The sequence below is a fragment of the Mesoplodon mirus genome, assembly GCF_964341445.2.
Source record: "Mesoplodon mirus genome assembly, chromosome: 13".
In the NCBI taxonomy this organism is placed as follows: Eukaryota; Metazoa; Chordata; class Mammalia; order Artiodactyla; family Ziphiidae; genus Mesoplodon; species Mesoplodon mirus.
In genome coordinates this window covers 13,172,277-13,186,981 of record NC_138989.1, presented here as the reverse complement: position 1 = coordinate 13,186,981, position 14,705 = coordinate 13,172,277, and the positions used below count along the sequence as shown (strand labels likewise).

General features: G+C 41.3%; 1 protein-coding gene across 3 annotated transcripts in view; it reads right to left on the bottom strand.

Moving 5' to 3' along the window:
• Positions 1–748: 748 nt before the first annotated feature.
• Positions 749–14,705, bottom strand: part of MED13L (mediator complex subunit 13L) — a 290,942-nt gene continuing 276,985 nt past the window's right edge. For all 3 annotated transcript variants that reach the window (XM_082641500.1, XM_082641499.1, XM_082641501.1), the window contains exons 26-31: positions 12,810–12,968; positions 11,342–11,518; positions 9,582–9,739; positions 6,787–6,948; positions 4,640–4,752; positions 749–3,580 (exon numbers count right to left, since the gene is read on the bottom strand). In XM_082641500.1, the coding sequence (XP_082497626.1) occupies positions 3,448–3,580; positions 4,640–4,752; positions 6,787–6,948; positions 9,582–9,739; positions 11,342–11,518; positions 12,810–12,968 (902 nt within the window). In that variant the 3' untranslated portion in view covers positions 749–3,447. The remainder of the gene's footprint in view (positions 3,581–4,639; positions 4,753–6,786; positions 6,949–9,581; positions 9,740–11,341; positions 11,519–12,809; positions 12,969–14,705) is intronic.

Below are 14,705 nucleotides of genomic sequence, written 5' to 3'. Positions count from 1 at the left end.
CTCATTTGCAGATGAAATAACTGAGGCTGAGTAGTCTCAACACTTTATCGTTAGATTCAGAACAACGTATACTGCCAAAGAGTTGGAGGAAGATTAAAGGCAAGGTCTTTCAGTTTATTCAAATTTCGACAGTAGGCTCTGCCAGGTCCTGGTGTTTACTATTTGAGCGAGAGCTTCTGCCCCCACAGGGGTTTCTCCCACGGAATGGACCCAAGGAGAAGAAAACAACGTAGTGGCTGCCATGCAGTCAATGGGCGCCCTGCCTGTGTGTGTGTTAGACGGCATCTACTGCCACCAGGCTGTGAACTGGGAAAACAGCAAAGCGATGGAACTGTTCTGTTTAAGGAACATCAAAAAGAAACGGGCTGAGACCGTGAAGAGAAAGCAAGTAGAAGACAGACTTGTCAGTTGTTCTGGCATTGACCGCAATCGTAAGAGCTAGGAGACAAGCAGCTCGCTGTTAGACGTGTGATCACCGTTAGATGTGATCTACTCAGAACAGTTAAGGAACTAAACACCAGAGCTCCAAATCCAATGGGTGTGTGTGTGTGAGAGAGAGAGAGAGAGAGAAAACCGTCTGAGAACAGCTACGAGCTGTGCTGATCAGGGGAGTAAAACTTTCCGCTGGAAGGTCGAGCCTGGCTGCTGGTCAAGGACTGTTCAACCCATAATACTTAACGCCTTTTGAATAGGCGTGGATCACTCCCATTACAAAAGCAGGATGGAAGGGGAAAAAAGCCACTCAACGTTTCAGTAATTCAATAATTTATTCCTCTAAAAAAGTGTGTAAAAGTATATAGCTCTCATTCACAAGGTATATATGAATGACATTTAAAATGGAGGCCTTTTAGTATTGTTTCTTTTTATCAAAGTCTTTTAGTGTACTGTACCAGCGCTATACTGTAGTTTTTTTAAATGAACTTCACATATTTTTGTATTCTTTCAAATTGTTTGCTATATATAAAAGAAGCTCACTGCAAAATGCTTGAAGGAAAAAAGGAAACAAAAGAAATTCAGAACTTCCCAGAAATGTACAGCTTTTACATTTAAAAAAGGTTCTGAAATATACATACAAGCATGCTGGACAATCCCACCCCTCTCCCCTCCCCCATTTCCCCTCTTTAGTTCAAACCATGGTAAGAGTTCTGATTTCTGCAGAATTTCCAAAATTAAAAATAAAAAAAAAATAAAATAAGTTCTCACTCTGTAGCAAATCCAGGGCTTGTACATTTCAGATTAATTCAGTAAAAAACTCACAAGTAAAATAATGCATATTTAAGGGAAATATTATACAGACTTTTTCACACAGAAGTACATAATAAGATTTTTTTAAAATCTATTGCCATTCATTTATTTTTGCACAAAAACGTATAAATATGTCACCAGCTTTTCTTAACTTAAAAAACTTAAATAAAAGACACCAGATGAAAACTACCCTTTGCTGCCTTTTTTTTTTTTTTAATTTTTGTAGGGGTTTTTTTGTTTTTTGTATTTTTTTTTCTTTTTTTTGCTGAGAATTGGGTTTCTAGGGAAGAAAAGCCCCTGCATTAAAAACAGCCCATTAAAAAAAAAAAAATTCAAAGTTCTGATGAATTCTGGGAAAAAAAGCAACCCCAAAGTGGTAAAAGATTACAAATATCTACTTTACAATTTGTCTTCTCACCAAGATAATTTTATACAAGTTTACAATCTTCATCATCTTATGCTCTTCAAAAGGCCTTGAGAATTTTTCCTTTCTGATTAAGAAAAAATAGCACTGCAATATTTTTAAAGTCAATTTTACACTGTACACATTAGATACAAATGGTTTGATATATCAGATTTTTTTTAACCTATACACTGCGAAAGTCGACCCCTCCCCCCCCCATTGGTGGTACAGAGAACAAAATTATCCATTTACAAGTTACTTCTCTGCTTTCACATTCCCACCACACAACTTTTTTTTAATATGTTTTAAACGTTAGATTATTTCAAGAAAAATACTTTTACAAAATCGTATCAGTTATTACATTTTTCCTTTTTTTGTTAATAACCAGAATATGGAAGTCTCTTGGAAGAACTTTTAAAATTTGCATGATTCTCTCCACAGGTGATTAGAGCTCAACAGCCTGACCAGAGCGGCTCATGGGAGGCAAGCCCACACCCACTGCCCTCAGACAGAAACGCACAGCAAGGTAGGGGTAGAAATGGAGTCTTAAAGACAACCCTCTCGGGCCTGGATAAAATACTTCAATTAGCCTTAATGATTTAAAAAGGCATGTTTTTTTAAAAAAGTCCCACCACGAAGGCTCAACTTCAAGTACTAATTTAATGGTTAAGTTGAATATTTCTTTGAAATAATATTCCTATGGTCCAGAAAAAATTTACCATATTTGTAACTGATTTTATGAGCAAACACTTTCGATTGTGATATATACATGAGTCCCTTTTGATCTAATGAGAGGAGAGACCTGGCTTTCAGTAAGAATTCACTAGAAAATATATTTCCATTGTGACTATATAAAACTAATGAAGGTACTTGCCTCCATGGCTCTGGGTTGAGCTTGACTGCCTTCTGTATAAAAATGTTGTCCTTCATGAAACGCTGGCCACTTTTAATAAGGAATATGGCAGAATGTTTACCCAGTTTATTCTCAACAAAACCTACTGCTGGGTGGTTTTGAATATATTACTTGTAAGCAGGATCTCCCCAGTTTGTTTTCACTCCTTTTCTGGCTTCTAGGACAGAGGTATGTAGTCAAAGAATCCTATGGTGGATCTGAGTTGGGTTTCAGCTACTGTACCTGGTCCTTGGGAATTAAAAAAATTAAAAGAAAGTCACAAAAACCATTATGACAAAACAACCTAAAATAAATAAACAATATGAAGATGTCTCCAGACCTTTTGTATCTACACACAGGTATAAAGTCAACCAAAGCACTCATGCCAATCTAGATGGGAGCACTAGGGAGACAGAAACCCCATTATGAAATCATGTACTTGAGCTGGTTCTTGTTTCTCAAAAGTCCCAGATTATGGAGTTCAGGTAACCCACAGGCCATACACCAATAACTAGAGGATTTCATCCAGAGGGCTGAACTGCCCTTATTAAACAGAGGCTGAAAACACAGACTCTTGTGCAAAAGGATACTGTCTCTTCTCTTTCCCTCTTGAAAACCAACAACAAAAAACTTCCTGTGGCCCAGTGGTTTGGGGCCGCACACACCATAACACTGGCTGAAAGTCACTGCTTATGGAAGTTTCCAGGTCCATGAGAGAAGTGTCTGAGTCACTCTGGTAATGAACACTGCAGAAATGACATGTGCCTGCTGAGAAGTAATCACAGTGCAGGACTGTGCAGAGTGGTCTCAAGAGGAGGGAGTGGGGTGTTTGCAGAGTGTAGCAGGTTCCTTGGACTGAGGTTGCGGGGAGAAGGAACTGAGCCAGAGAGAACAAGTGCTTTTCCAATTAGAGTATATTCATGATGGCGTTGTACAACTGAGTGAGCACCACAAAGTGGACGGGAAGGCAGGAGGTACGGTCCTGGGTGGCCGGATTGCACGTGAGCCAGGACAGAGCGTTGTACTGCTCCAAAACAAACCTGCCGGAGAGAACACAGGGGTCAGGGCACCAGGCACGACAGAAGTAAGGCTGGTCTGCAAGTTCTAACGTGCCAGTGCCAGATGTCAGCAGGAAGAAGGCCTAACGTCATTCCGTAAGTTGCCCCAGGCTCTTTCCCAGAGTTCGTTTCCTCATGTCCCCCCCTTCCTTCTAGACCTGCACTGTCCAATATGGCAGCCACCGGCCCCCAACTCCGTGAACTCAGATATGCTGTACACAGAGAACAGGCACCGGGATTTCAAAGACTTAGTATTTAAAAAGGCATGGAAAATAGCTCATGAGTATTTTTATATTGATTAGTGTTCAAATGATACTATTTTTTATATTTTGACATCGTTATCACGTTTTTATATAACTGATAAAGTTATTACTAAAATTAACTTCTGATTTTAAAACTTTTCTAGTAGCCACATTAAAACAGTAATTATATGTGACTCACATTATACTTCTATTGGACAGTGTTGCTCTAGAGGCCTTGGAAGCCAAAATCGTGTAGATTAGGTAGGTTCTTGCTTTAACTATAATTTCCAAATCATTTAAGAGTTAGAAAACATTAGGAAGAGCTTACATATTTTCTCAAGGTACATGAGGAATGTTTACAGCCTGCAAGACAATTCTGGGAGGTATTTCCCAGCTATGGAATTTATGTTGTACTTAACTTTATTTACATAATCTATGTCCAGGAGGGCAGAAAATGTTTACAAAGTCAAGTGCTTTAAGTTCCAGACTTTGTCTTCTAACTATCCACCCCCTTATTCTGACCTATTTTCATCACCATGAAATGCCTCCTCTGAATGGGAAGCAAGGAAGTTGCGCTTGCACATAACTACCAGATTTAACAAAGTATGCTACACTGTCTGTCCTATGCAGGTGCTGGGGGGTGTGTGTGGCTCTCGCTGGCTAATCAGACAGTGCTCCACCGCACAAAACGTAGCACCTCTTCCACAAACACCACACTTTAATGAAAGCACCTTGGAAAGACAAGAGTGAAGTATGTAATTTCACACTGTACTGCTCTGTTGCCTAGGTCTGAATCTACCTTAAAACATCAGATGTGGTTTTGGAGTCAAGAGGATGTGGAACCCGCTGAGAATTCCTGGCAGGGAGAAGTTCGTCCGTCTGTGCTACAGAAATGTGGTGATGCAGCGAAGCCTGGTGAAAGAACAAAGACAGTTACCTTCCTGGTCTAGTCAACCGTGGGGCAGAAATAAGGCCACGTCAACCAGAAGGAGATGCTCTCTAAGGCCCTTTGTAGTCAGGGCTTCTATTCTAAGTCCATGAATTTAAGCTGCTCAGTAACCCCAACGTGATCCCAAATAACTCCATATCCTAGAGTAGAGGAAAAAAAAAAAAGCTAGCTTTGCAAATGGACTGAAAATAATTAAATAGTGTCCCTCTTCAGTTTTTTTTTTTTTGCGGTACGCGGGCCTCTCACTGCCGTGGCCTCTCCCGTTGCGGAGCACAGGCTCCGGACACGCAGGCTCAGCGGCCATGGCTCACGGGCCCAGCCGCTCCGCGGCACGTGGGATCTTCCCGGACTGGCAGGCGGACTCTCAACCACTGCGCCACCAGGGGAGCCCCCGCTTCAGGTTTTAGTCTGTAGGAGGCTCCGCAGTCGGGACGTGGCTGACTGTGTCGTGGTGGCGGTCCTCTATCCTGATCCCCGTACTTCATAACCGGTGCTGTGCCCTTCTTACAGCATCACACCCACAGGCACCCGATGTCTGCTGTCATCAGAAGTAATATGACAGATCCCTGGATCCAGCAGGGACCGGCACAGTCCATCTACTATAAAGTTCCCCATCAATTTTTAACGTCATAGTTTTAGTATAGTTTTACTTTATAAATTGTAAAATATAAGAAGAGGCAATATAAATGCTCGATTCTCCTTATTTTCGATTTTCTGATTAATGTGCTGCTGCTCTGGCAGCTTCAAAAGGTGACTTACTTACAAATGTTTTGTTTTTCAGCACAACTATGAACCCACAGATTGCTATCAATCTACTGCCACCATCGTTCATTTTAATGACTAAATGATCCCATCCCTGGGCAATGGGAACCCCTCCAAGTTGGCTACTGGGTCCTTTGATAGCTTCCTTGCTTCTAGGCGTGACAAGATGTCTCAGGTACACCTTGAATATTTCTTACTTTAGCCCTGGAATCAGTCATTTCCTCAAAGAACTCTGGTTCTTTTGAATGATAAACAGTATTGAGAAACCATAATTGTGTCAATAAAGGTGTTTATTGCTGCTAGGCTACCATGGCTCCTGAGCCTTTTCAGTAAACAGAGCTAAAGAATGTGTATACTTTTTAGAGAGGAAAAGATAAATAAATCTAGTTTCAGACTAGTAATTCTAATTAAGAAATTGCAGGATTTTTATATAAATTCTTTGATTTTATAATACTATGTTAAAGTCATCAGGAAGAGTAAATTACTTCAATTGTTTTTGGTTTTAACCTTCCAGATTTGTGTGTGTGTGTGTATGTATGTGTACATGTGTGTATCTTAGTGATTACTCTGTAGTGGGACTTCTGCATCCAAAGGGAAATGTGCAGGGTTGTAATATTTGGCCTTCCCACCGTACCAGGGCCATCTCCCCACAGCTCTGCCAATACAGTGTGTTGTCAAACCGTTGGCTTTTCGCCAATCCATGGATTTCATTCTAGGTTCTCTCGTCCAAACTGGAAGTGAAAGATCTTTTGTTTTTAACTCTTAATTTGGATTAAAAATTTCCAAGAAATATATAGGAAGGCGCAAGCAGAAACATGGAATTTTTTTAGCTGACTCCTGCCCTACTCTAAAAAGGAACGCTGACTGCCTGTGGCAGTGGAGGAGGAGGACAACTAGTCATCATTATCCCCCCCGCCCGCCCCCCCCCGGTGTAACTTCCCTGACCGCAGTGCCTTATACAGAACCACATGGCCACCCTAGATGTGTCCGTTGGGCCGCGGGAAGTCTCCTCCTTGGGAGAATGTCATTCATTTCTTTGTGACATGGTTTTGGGCTCCCGTCCTAAATTCTGCTCTTCACATCTACCTGTAATTAACATACCCTCAGACTCTTAAGTAGATGTGAGAGACTCGGGGAGCAGGATAAGACGACGGTGCCCAAGGCAAATTCTAACCAAGACTGATTTTGAGCGTAAGTCACTCGCCCCCCAACTTCAAATACAACACCAAACCAACCTTGAGGAAGAGGGGGCACTGGTTCTGAGCCTGGGGACACGATGACCAAAACCACTGGGGGAGATTCTCAGCTTTGGCAGTCGATACAAAATACCCAAGGGCCAGAGGCTGCTGTTTCAGCTCCTCAGGCGCTTCCCTAGAAAGAAGACGCTCACCCTGGCTCTGAAAAACAAAGTCCCAAAAGCATGATCAGCATTTATTACCAAATAAAGCTTTTTTAAAAACCAACTTTTTAAAAGAAATTGACATAAATGACACATAATATGTTTCAGGTGTACAACATAATGATTCTAACTGTGGGAAATAATCAGCACAGTAAGTCTAGTTAACATCCACCACCATACAGTTACAATTTTTTTTCTTCTGATGAGAACTTTTAAGATCTACTCTCAGTAACTTTCAAATATACATTACATCCCCAGGACACTTATTTTATAACTGGAAGTCTGTACTTTTTGACCACCTTCACCCAACTTTTTACCAATTCTCCCTGCACACTGTAGTGACTAATCCCCTTCCTGGCAGCATCTCACACCAAAATGTCAACTGACCAAGAAAGGTCAACAGGGGAGGCAGTGTCTTTGCTGCACACACAGATATCTGATGAAAACTATGGCTCAGGCAGAAGGTACCAGTAAAACTAACAACATCAGCCAAGTAAATACAGGTTTATTTTCTCTGGCTCCTCTTCTGCAGAATGTAAAATCTGCTCCGTGGCATTATTAGGTAATAAACTAAAAATGGAAAGAGTGGAATCCGACAGCTGAAGGTCCCACCACACCCACGTGCTCTTTCACCAGCAACCAACCAACCAAAAATACACGCGCACACCTGACTGTCCACTGTCAATCACGTTCTAACACTTCACTGGTATCTGACCTGCCAGCAGCGTGAGATCTGCTCCTGAAGAAGCCCTGTTTCAATTTACAGCAGTCCCGGTAATAAGGGACTCCTGTGAGAGCCTTACTGGGCGTTTCTGCAGTTGACAGTTTCCTTGTCTTTGACTCTTTTAGTTAGCTTCGAGAGTTGAAAATGTGCCTTTTATGCAAAAGCAATAATAAGTAATCCATTTGTTCTCAAAAGCCTTCTGTTTCAAGGAAAAAAAAATCTTCAACTACTACACCAAGTTGTATCATTTCTGAGTTGGTTAAAAAATAAAAACTTACTGCAACCTTGAACAAATTTTTTTCTCCTGTGGTAATTTCTTAACTGGATATCAAAGAATGTTTAATGGTTCGGAAAGAGGAAATGCCAAAAGCCTCTCAGGGGTCACCTGGCTGCAGGTGCTCAGGATTAGGAAAGGCCACCTGACCAGCTTCAGCATAGTGCTGTCTGAAGTGTGACATTCAATGGCTTGAGGTGCCAACAAAGGGAGAAAATAAAGCACGCCTCTGTTTCTCACAAAACTAACACTACACTTCAGTTACCAATTCTTTGTTAACGGAGGAGCTAAATTGTAACAACCAGTACTGGGAGGTCGCTGCTATTATTTCCATTTCACAGATAAGGCTGAGAAAGGTAAAGTAAGCTTGCCCAAAGTCACAAAGCTAGGAAGATGTTCGGCTATAATTCAGAGCGATATTTATCAAGCTCCAGGGCATGCATTCTTAGCTGCAATGCTATTTGCCTCTAGAATTCACGTTAATCCTAAATTAAAGCTATCCCATGTAAAATTTGTGTTCTTGGTCCCCATCACAACAATCTCCAGTGAACCAATACTGTCATTAACTGGCAAATGACTGGAGGAGATAGAGACATTTACAAGCCCTTCCTCGCAGAAGGGAGAATGAGGGGCAGGCAGTAACATGAGGGCCGTCTACTGAGGTGGCCTTCCCTGGTTTCATCTTCTCCGAAACTAAGGTTTTCAGTCTTCTTTTCTCTAGACTGTCCTAGAGACAGTGAACTCACCGCTGGCAATAAAAGTCCCACCTGACAGAAACCTAAGTCCTCGAAGGACATCTTTGTGCCCAGTGAGTGTGAGCAGGTTGCTTATACTTGTCCAGTTTAAGATATTAGACACACAGCTATTTTCCTGTGTCTTAACCCCTCAATCTCTTAACATTTTAAGTAAAAAGTGTAATACAGTGATAAGGCATGAATCACCTAGCTTTTAAAGAAACTTAACGTGAGCTGATGGCAGAACCTTTAACGCTTCAATCTTCTGCTACTTCACCTCTAATATCCTGGGATATTTAAAGGTGAAAGCAGCTGTAAGCCCTGTTTCTTCCTTGATACACCGGTACTAACCTGCGCACGTCTCCAAACTCAGACTCCCGTGGGCTCCTCCCGCTCCCGCAGGCTGGCCACAGAGAACACCTAACACGCCTAAATGAAGGCGCCATGACCTAAACCAAGACCAGTTAAGCTCCTTTCCGAATTAATTAACCATCAACAAGGTGTTATTCAATTAACACAGTTACTCTGCACGTTAAATAAGCAGGGTTATTGAACCAGCCTCTGAAAAGCCACTGTTCTGGCAAAAAATTAAAAAATATCTGGGAAGCAGCAGGCAACCAAAATTAATTTTTGCTCAGAACACAGTAACTGCATAAAACCCTTGCAGCTGTAATGGGACTATTCTGATTAAACACGTTCATCAGGAATAATAATAACATTTCTTTAGAATTCCTGTTTTGTTCAAAATGGAACTACAGAGTCACTGTCCCACACTTCTCTTGTACCAGGGACAAGACCATCAGGAAGAAAGGTGCATGTAGTAAAAGATGACAGCACTTCTGGAGGATTTTCCTGAAGGCTGAGGTGGTTTTAAACAACCTATTTCAAGACGTCCTTACCCGACTATGCTGGAAGTGAGAGCCCACACCAATTCCAGAAGGAGAGCCTGGGGAGGGAACTGGGGAGGAGTTGGGAGAGGAATGGAGGTTCCCAGTCATTAATATGCCAATATCATTGTCCATATCATCTGGGAATGGAAGGTCAACAAACATGTCATCTAGAGGGAGAGAAAAAAAAGGACAAAAATTAAAAAGCTAATCCTTAGCCCCAATTTAAACCAATGCACGGTTTATTGGCCTATGACTATTACGGGCATGTGTTGTTAACAACTTAGTAAGACTTAATGCGTGCCCACTGAGTTCAAGGTGCTGCAAATTATTCTTGCATTTTGTACTCTCTCCAATGATCTCCTAATGTGAAGTATTAACAGAATGGAGAAATAAAGAACGTAAAACTCCGCACTCTGCATAGCCTCCAAAGGCACATAAAAAGAAGGCAAAACAGCTAAAGAAGCAATTTAATTATTAAACAAAGTTAAAATTGACACCATCCAAGAAAACAGCAGACACCATCTATGCATCCAATTAGCATCTAAAATACTTAAGGCTGAATTAATGCATGTTAATAAGTGTGAACTTGCCCTCAAACTGGAGGCCTATTATACGAGCAGATCAAAGCATGATGTTTTTGTTAAGAAATCCTCTCTCCCATATCAGAAAAGTAAGGTACACACACAGCAGAAAATTTGGAAAGAAAAGTATAAAAGGGGAAACCCAATCACCATGAACATTTTTGCTGATCCTTTTTCTGTATTTATTATTACACTGTGATATTATGTGTGTTTTCTATATACACATACGCAGGACGGTATCCTTTTACCCTCCCCATTTAACAGGAGTAAATGTTGGTAGCTGCTAAAAATTCTTCAAAAAACAACGCACATGGCTGCATAAGATTGAACGTTTTACAGTTTATAAATAATCATTGCTTAACAAATGCTTTAAGATATTCAAACCATAAAAATCTATTAAGAATAATCAAATAAGGGGACTTCCCTGGTGGCACAGTGGTTAAAAATCCACCTGCCAACGCAGGGGACACGGGTTGGAGCCCTGGTCCAGGAAGATCCCACATGCCGCGGAGCAACTAAGCCCGGGCGCCACAACTACTGAGCCTGCACTCTAGAGCCCACGAGCCACAGCTACTGAGCCTGCATGCCACAACTACTGAAGCCCACGCGCCTAGAGCCCGTGCTCCACAACAAGAGAAGCCACCGCAAGGAGAAGCCCGCGCACCGCAACGAAGAGCCACCCCCGCTCGCCGCAGCTAGAGAAAGCCCGCGCCCAGCAACGAAGACCCAACACAGCCAAAAATAAATTACTTTAAAAAAAATTTCAAGACTAATCAAATAAGGAGTTGTTTTGGAGCAAGTTAGAGTCCCAATGATCAGCTAAAGACAGGTGCTATCTTCATACTGCCTAGCAGTCTTCATACATTTCAAATCAGATCAAGAAATCTTTATTGAAAGAGTGACACCCATGTCCAGGACACTATCAAGCAGATACTATTTTTTTGCCATTAATGAAAAACGGGAAAGTTAATTACCCCAGAGAGGAAAGTGTTTATTTGGTCTTGGCAACAGTGCAAATTCAATCTTCAAAACCAAAAAGATTCTCAAACCTTCAATTCCCTCTTCACATTTTCATATGTGTTCACTACGACACGGAAGAACCTGCAGCGGCCAGGCGACTCTTTACTCTAGCACTGTGTCTTGTTGAAGGAGCGGAGCCGCTCTACGCATACAAGGTCTTCCACTCACCATTGTTGGGGCTAAACCCATCTTCATTGGGATAGTTGGCTGGAGCCACTTGGATGGTTGACGATGTTGGGAACACCAAGATGTGTGTACAAGAAGCATCTTGAGGGGTGTTAAGCTGAGATGACTGCATGTTCAGTGCAGTACTTCGGCCAAAAACAGAGCCCATTGTGACAGCATCTTAAAAGGGGGGGAAACGTATCAGTGCCTTTTGTGCAGCACGAACAACTCCACTAATGACCCGAGCTGGACTCATGCGAGTCGGACACAACTGCCATGATGGATACACATGTACACTTGAGCCCACTTGTCTAAATATTTTCAAGAAACTGACTCAGAGCAGATAGCTATGATAACTCAAGCCACATTTCACACTGGCAAGGTTAAGAAAAAATTGGATTGAGTGGACCAAATATGTTTTAATTACTTAAATAAGAAGTATCTCTAAAAATAAAACTTTCTTTCCTCCTGTGACTGCTAATAATTTATAACGGACTGTTCCCCCAAACAATGAAATTCTGTAGAAATGGTATCATTCAACTAATAACTGTTACAACTAATATTTATTGAATGCATACTGCATGCCAGATTCTGTACTGAATTCTTTATTCATATCATATCATATCATTCAATGGTCAAAGCTACACCTCAGAGGTAGGAACTACTGCCCCCATTTCATGAGGAGGACAGAACACAAAGAAATGATGTAACTTTGCCCAACGGGTACAGGTGACAATTAACCCAAGGTCTGACCAGCAGGCCAGTACAGACATCTGTCTCTCTCTAGACTGACCACAAGCAACCACATTCTCATACCACAACACTTCTGTTGGTTTTTACAGGGAGGGGACAAGGGTCTGCTGTTTGATCAAAGAAATACCTGGATGGTAAAAACAGGTTTAAAAAGTATAAAACTGCTTAGCTATTAAATTATAAAACAGCTTAGTTGCTGTTTTTCAAAAAAATTCTGTGGCCATGATGTTTCGGCTGCCCACCATCTTGGCACTTACTGAGTTACTGTGGCTACCAGACACTGTGCTAAATGCTCTACCCCGTCTACTTCACATTCATCCTCAACCACAGAGAGACTCTGAACGTCCTCTTGAGGCTGCTTGAAGAGTCTATCAAATACCTTTCTTCAAAAGGGTATTAAAATACATACCATGTTGGTGCCCACTTAAGTCATTTTTGGAGGGTGAACTTCATAAACTAACAACAGGTTGGGGTCAAATAATTCGCCAAGACTCTCAATCACACCCCGGACTTGGGCTCTCTCCCAAATGATGGTCAACAAAGATAATAAAATCACAAACCACTCCCCTTGGAAGAGACCACATGGTTTCCATTTTGAGCCCTAAGTACAATTTTTTCTCATGAAGATAATACAGATCATTCTATATTTGTGTGTGGACTTAAGATTGAATGGACTGAACTGTTCTGATACCTAATTAACAAAACTGAGGAGATTTACCTGGCATCACTACAAAGGACCCCTGGGGCTCCATGGCAACCAGGCAGGCACTGAGGATAGAAGGAGAGTCTGCGGCAGAGATTCCACACATCCGGCACACGTCCTTGAGCCGTTTACTGATTGTCTGTAGTGAACATTCTCCAAGGAGGATACTCCAATCTGCAATCAAATATCACAATCACACACAGTCTTCAGAAATTCATACTGATGTGAGGTTTGGGCATTTTACCAGTTTTGCCTGATAATTGAATTTCTAGGATTGGGCCCTGAAGGGAATATGGCTTTATACAGGTTCCCCTCCTTGCTACAAAGAGAATGTTACTTGACCTCGATTACACTTCATTAACAAAGAAACAAAGGCCAACGACTACAGAGACTGAAATCATGTCTGAAATGACCTGTGAGTCCGGCACAGACCCGGGCAGACTTAGGCACTTAAAATAGTTTTCAATGGTGATGCCAGTATGTTCTGTCCTTTCTCCTTCTCCGGGTCCGGTTCTTTCACTACCCCTGTGAACACTTTTCTTCAGAAGAGAGCACAGTTTGGGGTGGACCTCAGTTTTGTTTACTGCTAACGTAGATTGGTTGTTTCATGAAAGGCAAGCAACAGAAGAAACGAAGGGGACCCTTTCCTGGCATGCCCAAAGATCCGATAAGCAATGGGTGCAAGTAAAGTACTCCAAATGATGCCACATTAATTGTTCAGATTAAAAAGGTGCCACAAATTTTCTTTCTATCATCTGTTTATTGCCTCCAAACAAAGGCACTACGTCTCCTCACAGAACTGTTGCGGGTAATGTTACTCTGGGAATTGAAAAGCACTTGGTGCTCCCTTTACTTTGAGCCCCGACACACGTGAAGCACGTCACATTACTGCAGCCGTACATGCTGTCATGTCATATCCCGCTGATGTAACACCACTCCACCTCTCTACCTCCACATACTTTGTTCAAACAACCTGCTCTCCCCTTAAAAAGCAAGTGACAAAAAAAAAACTTCCACATTTCATATTCCTAATGAACACTGAACTGAAGTGGCTGAAATAAAAGGGTCAAGGAACATGGAGGAGGGAGTATTTTTAAAAACCACAGAAATACCAAAGAGAAGTGAGTTCAGTATATAAAAACCAAGTAAGAAGGAAAAGACAGTATGATTATTTTTATGACAAACACCCTGGTGATAAAGAACAGAGATTCACAAAACTGACTCTGAAATCTGTGGACTCATATCTGATACTGCCCCACAGAAATGCAACGTGGTGCAGACCTCAGTTCCCCAAAGGAAGAAACTGTAGATTGGGAAGCTGATGTCCTGGACACTAGGCTTTTCTCCATGTTTTTACTCCTTGCAAGTACACTTGCTCTCAGTCTTTTGATGGAGCCCTCAGTCACACTTACATTCTTCTCCCCCAAGAGAAAAGAAAGAAGAGTGTGTCCCTTCTAAAAAATCATAAAAGGGAAGGCGATGGTTTTAATAATTTTCCAAAATACCAAGTAACTAGACTACTAGGCTACATTTTTATCCCCTCTACTTCTTTTCTATTACATTCTAACTTTTCCCAAGGGTTAAGAGTAGCTCAAAGCCTTTAAGAAATAAGATTGACTAAAAGGCATACTAAAAGAGAAGATAGGAATTCTGACAGAAATGAAATGATGAATCCCCTAATGTATTAGACCTCCAGGCTACTGATACAGATTCATTATAATATTCTTTTAAAAATGAAAAGGATAATATTTTCTATTGGTCTACAGTATAATTTAATACAAAAAAATTCTGTGTATAATAGATTCCTAAGAAAACACTTACTTAATACATATTATATAATATTTGTATAAACTGCTGTTAAACCCTAATAATTAACTCACTTAGGCACTTACTACAAGGCAAGTTATATCT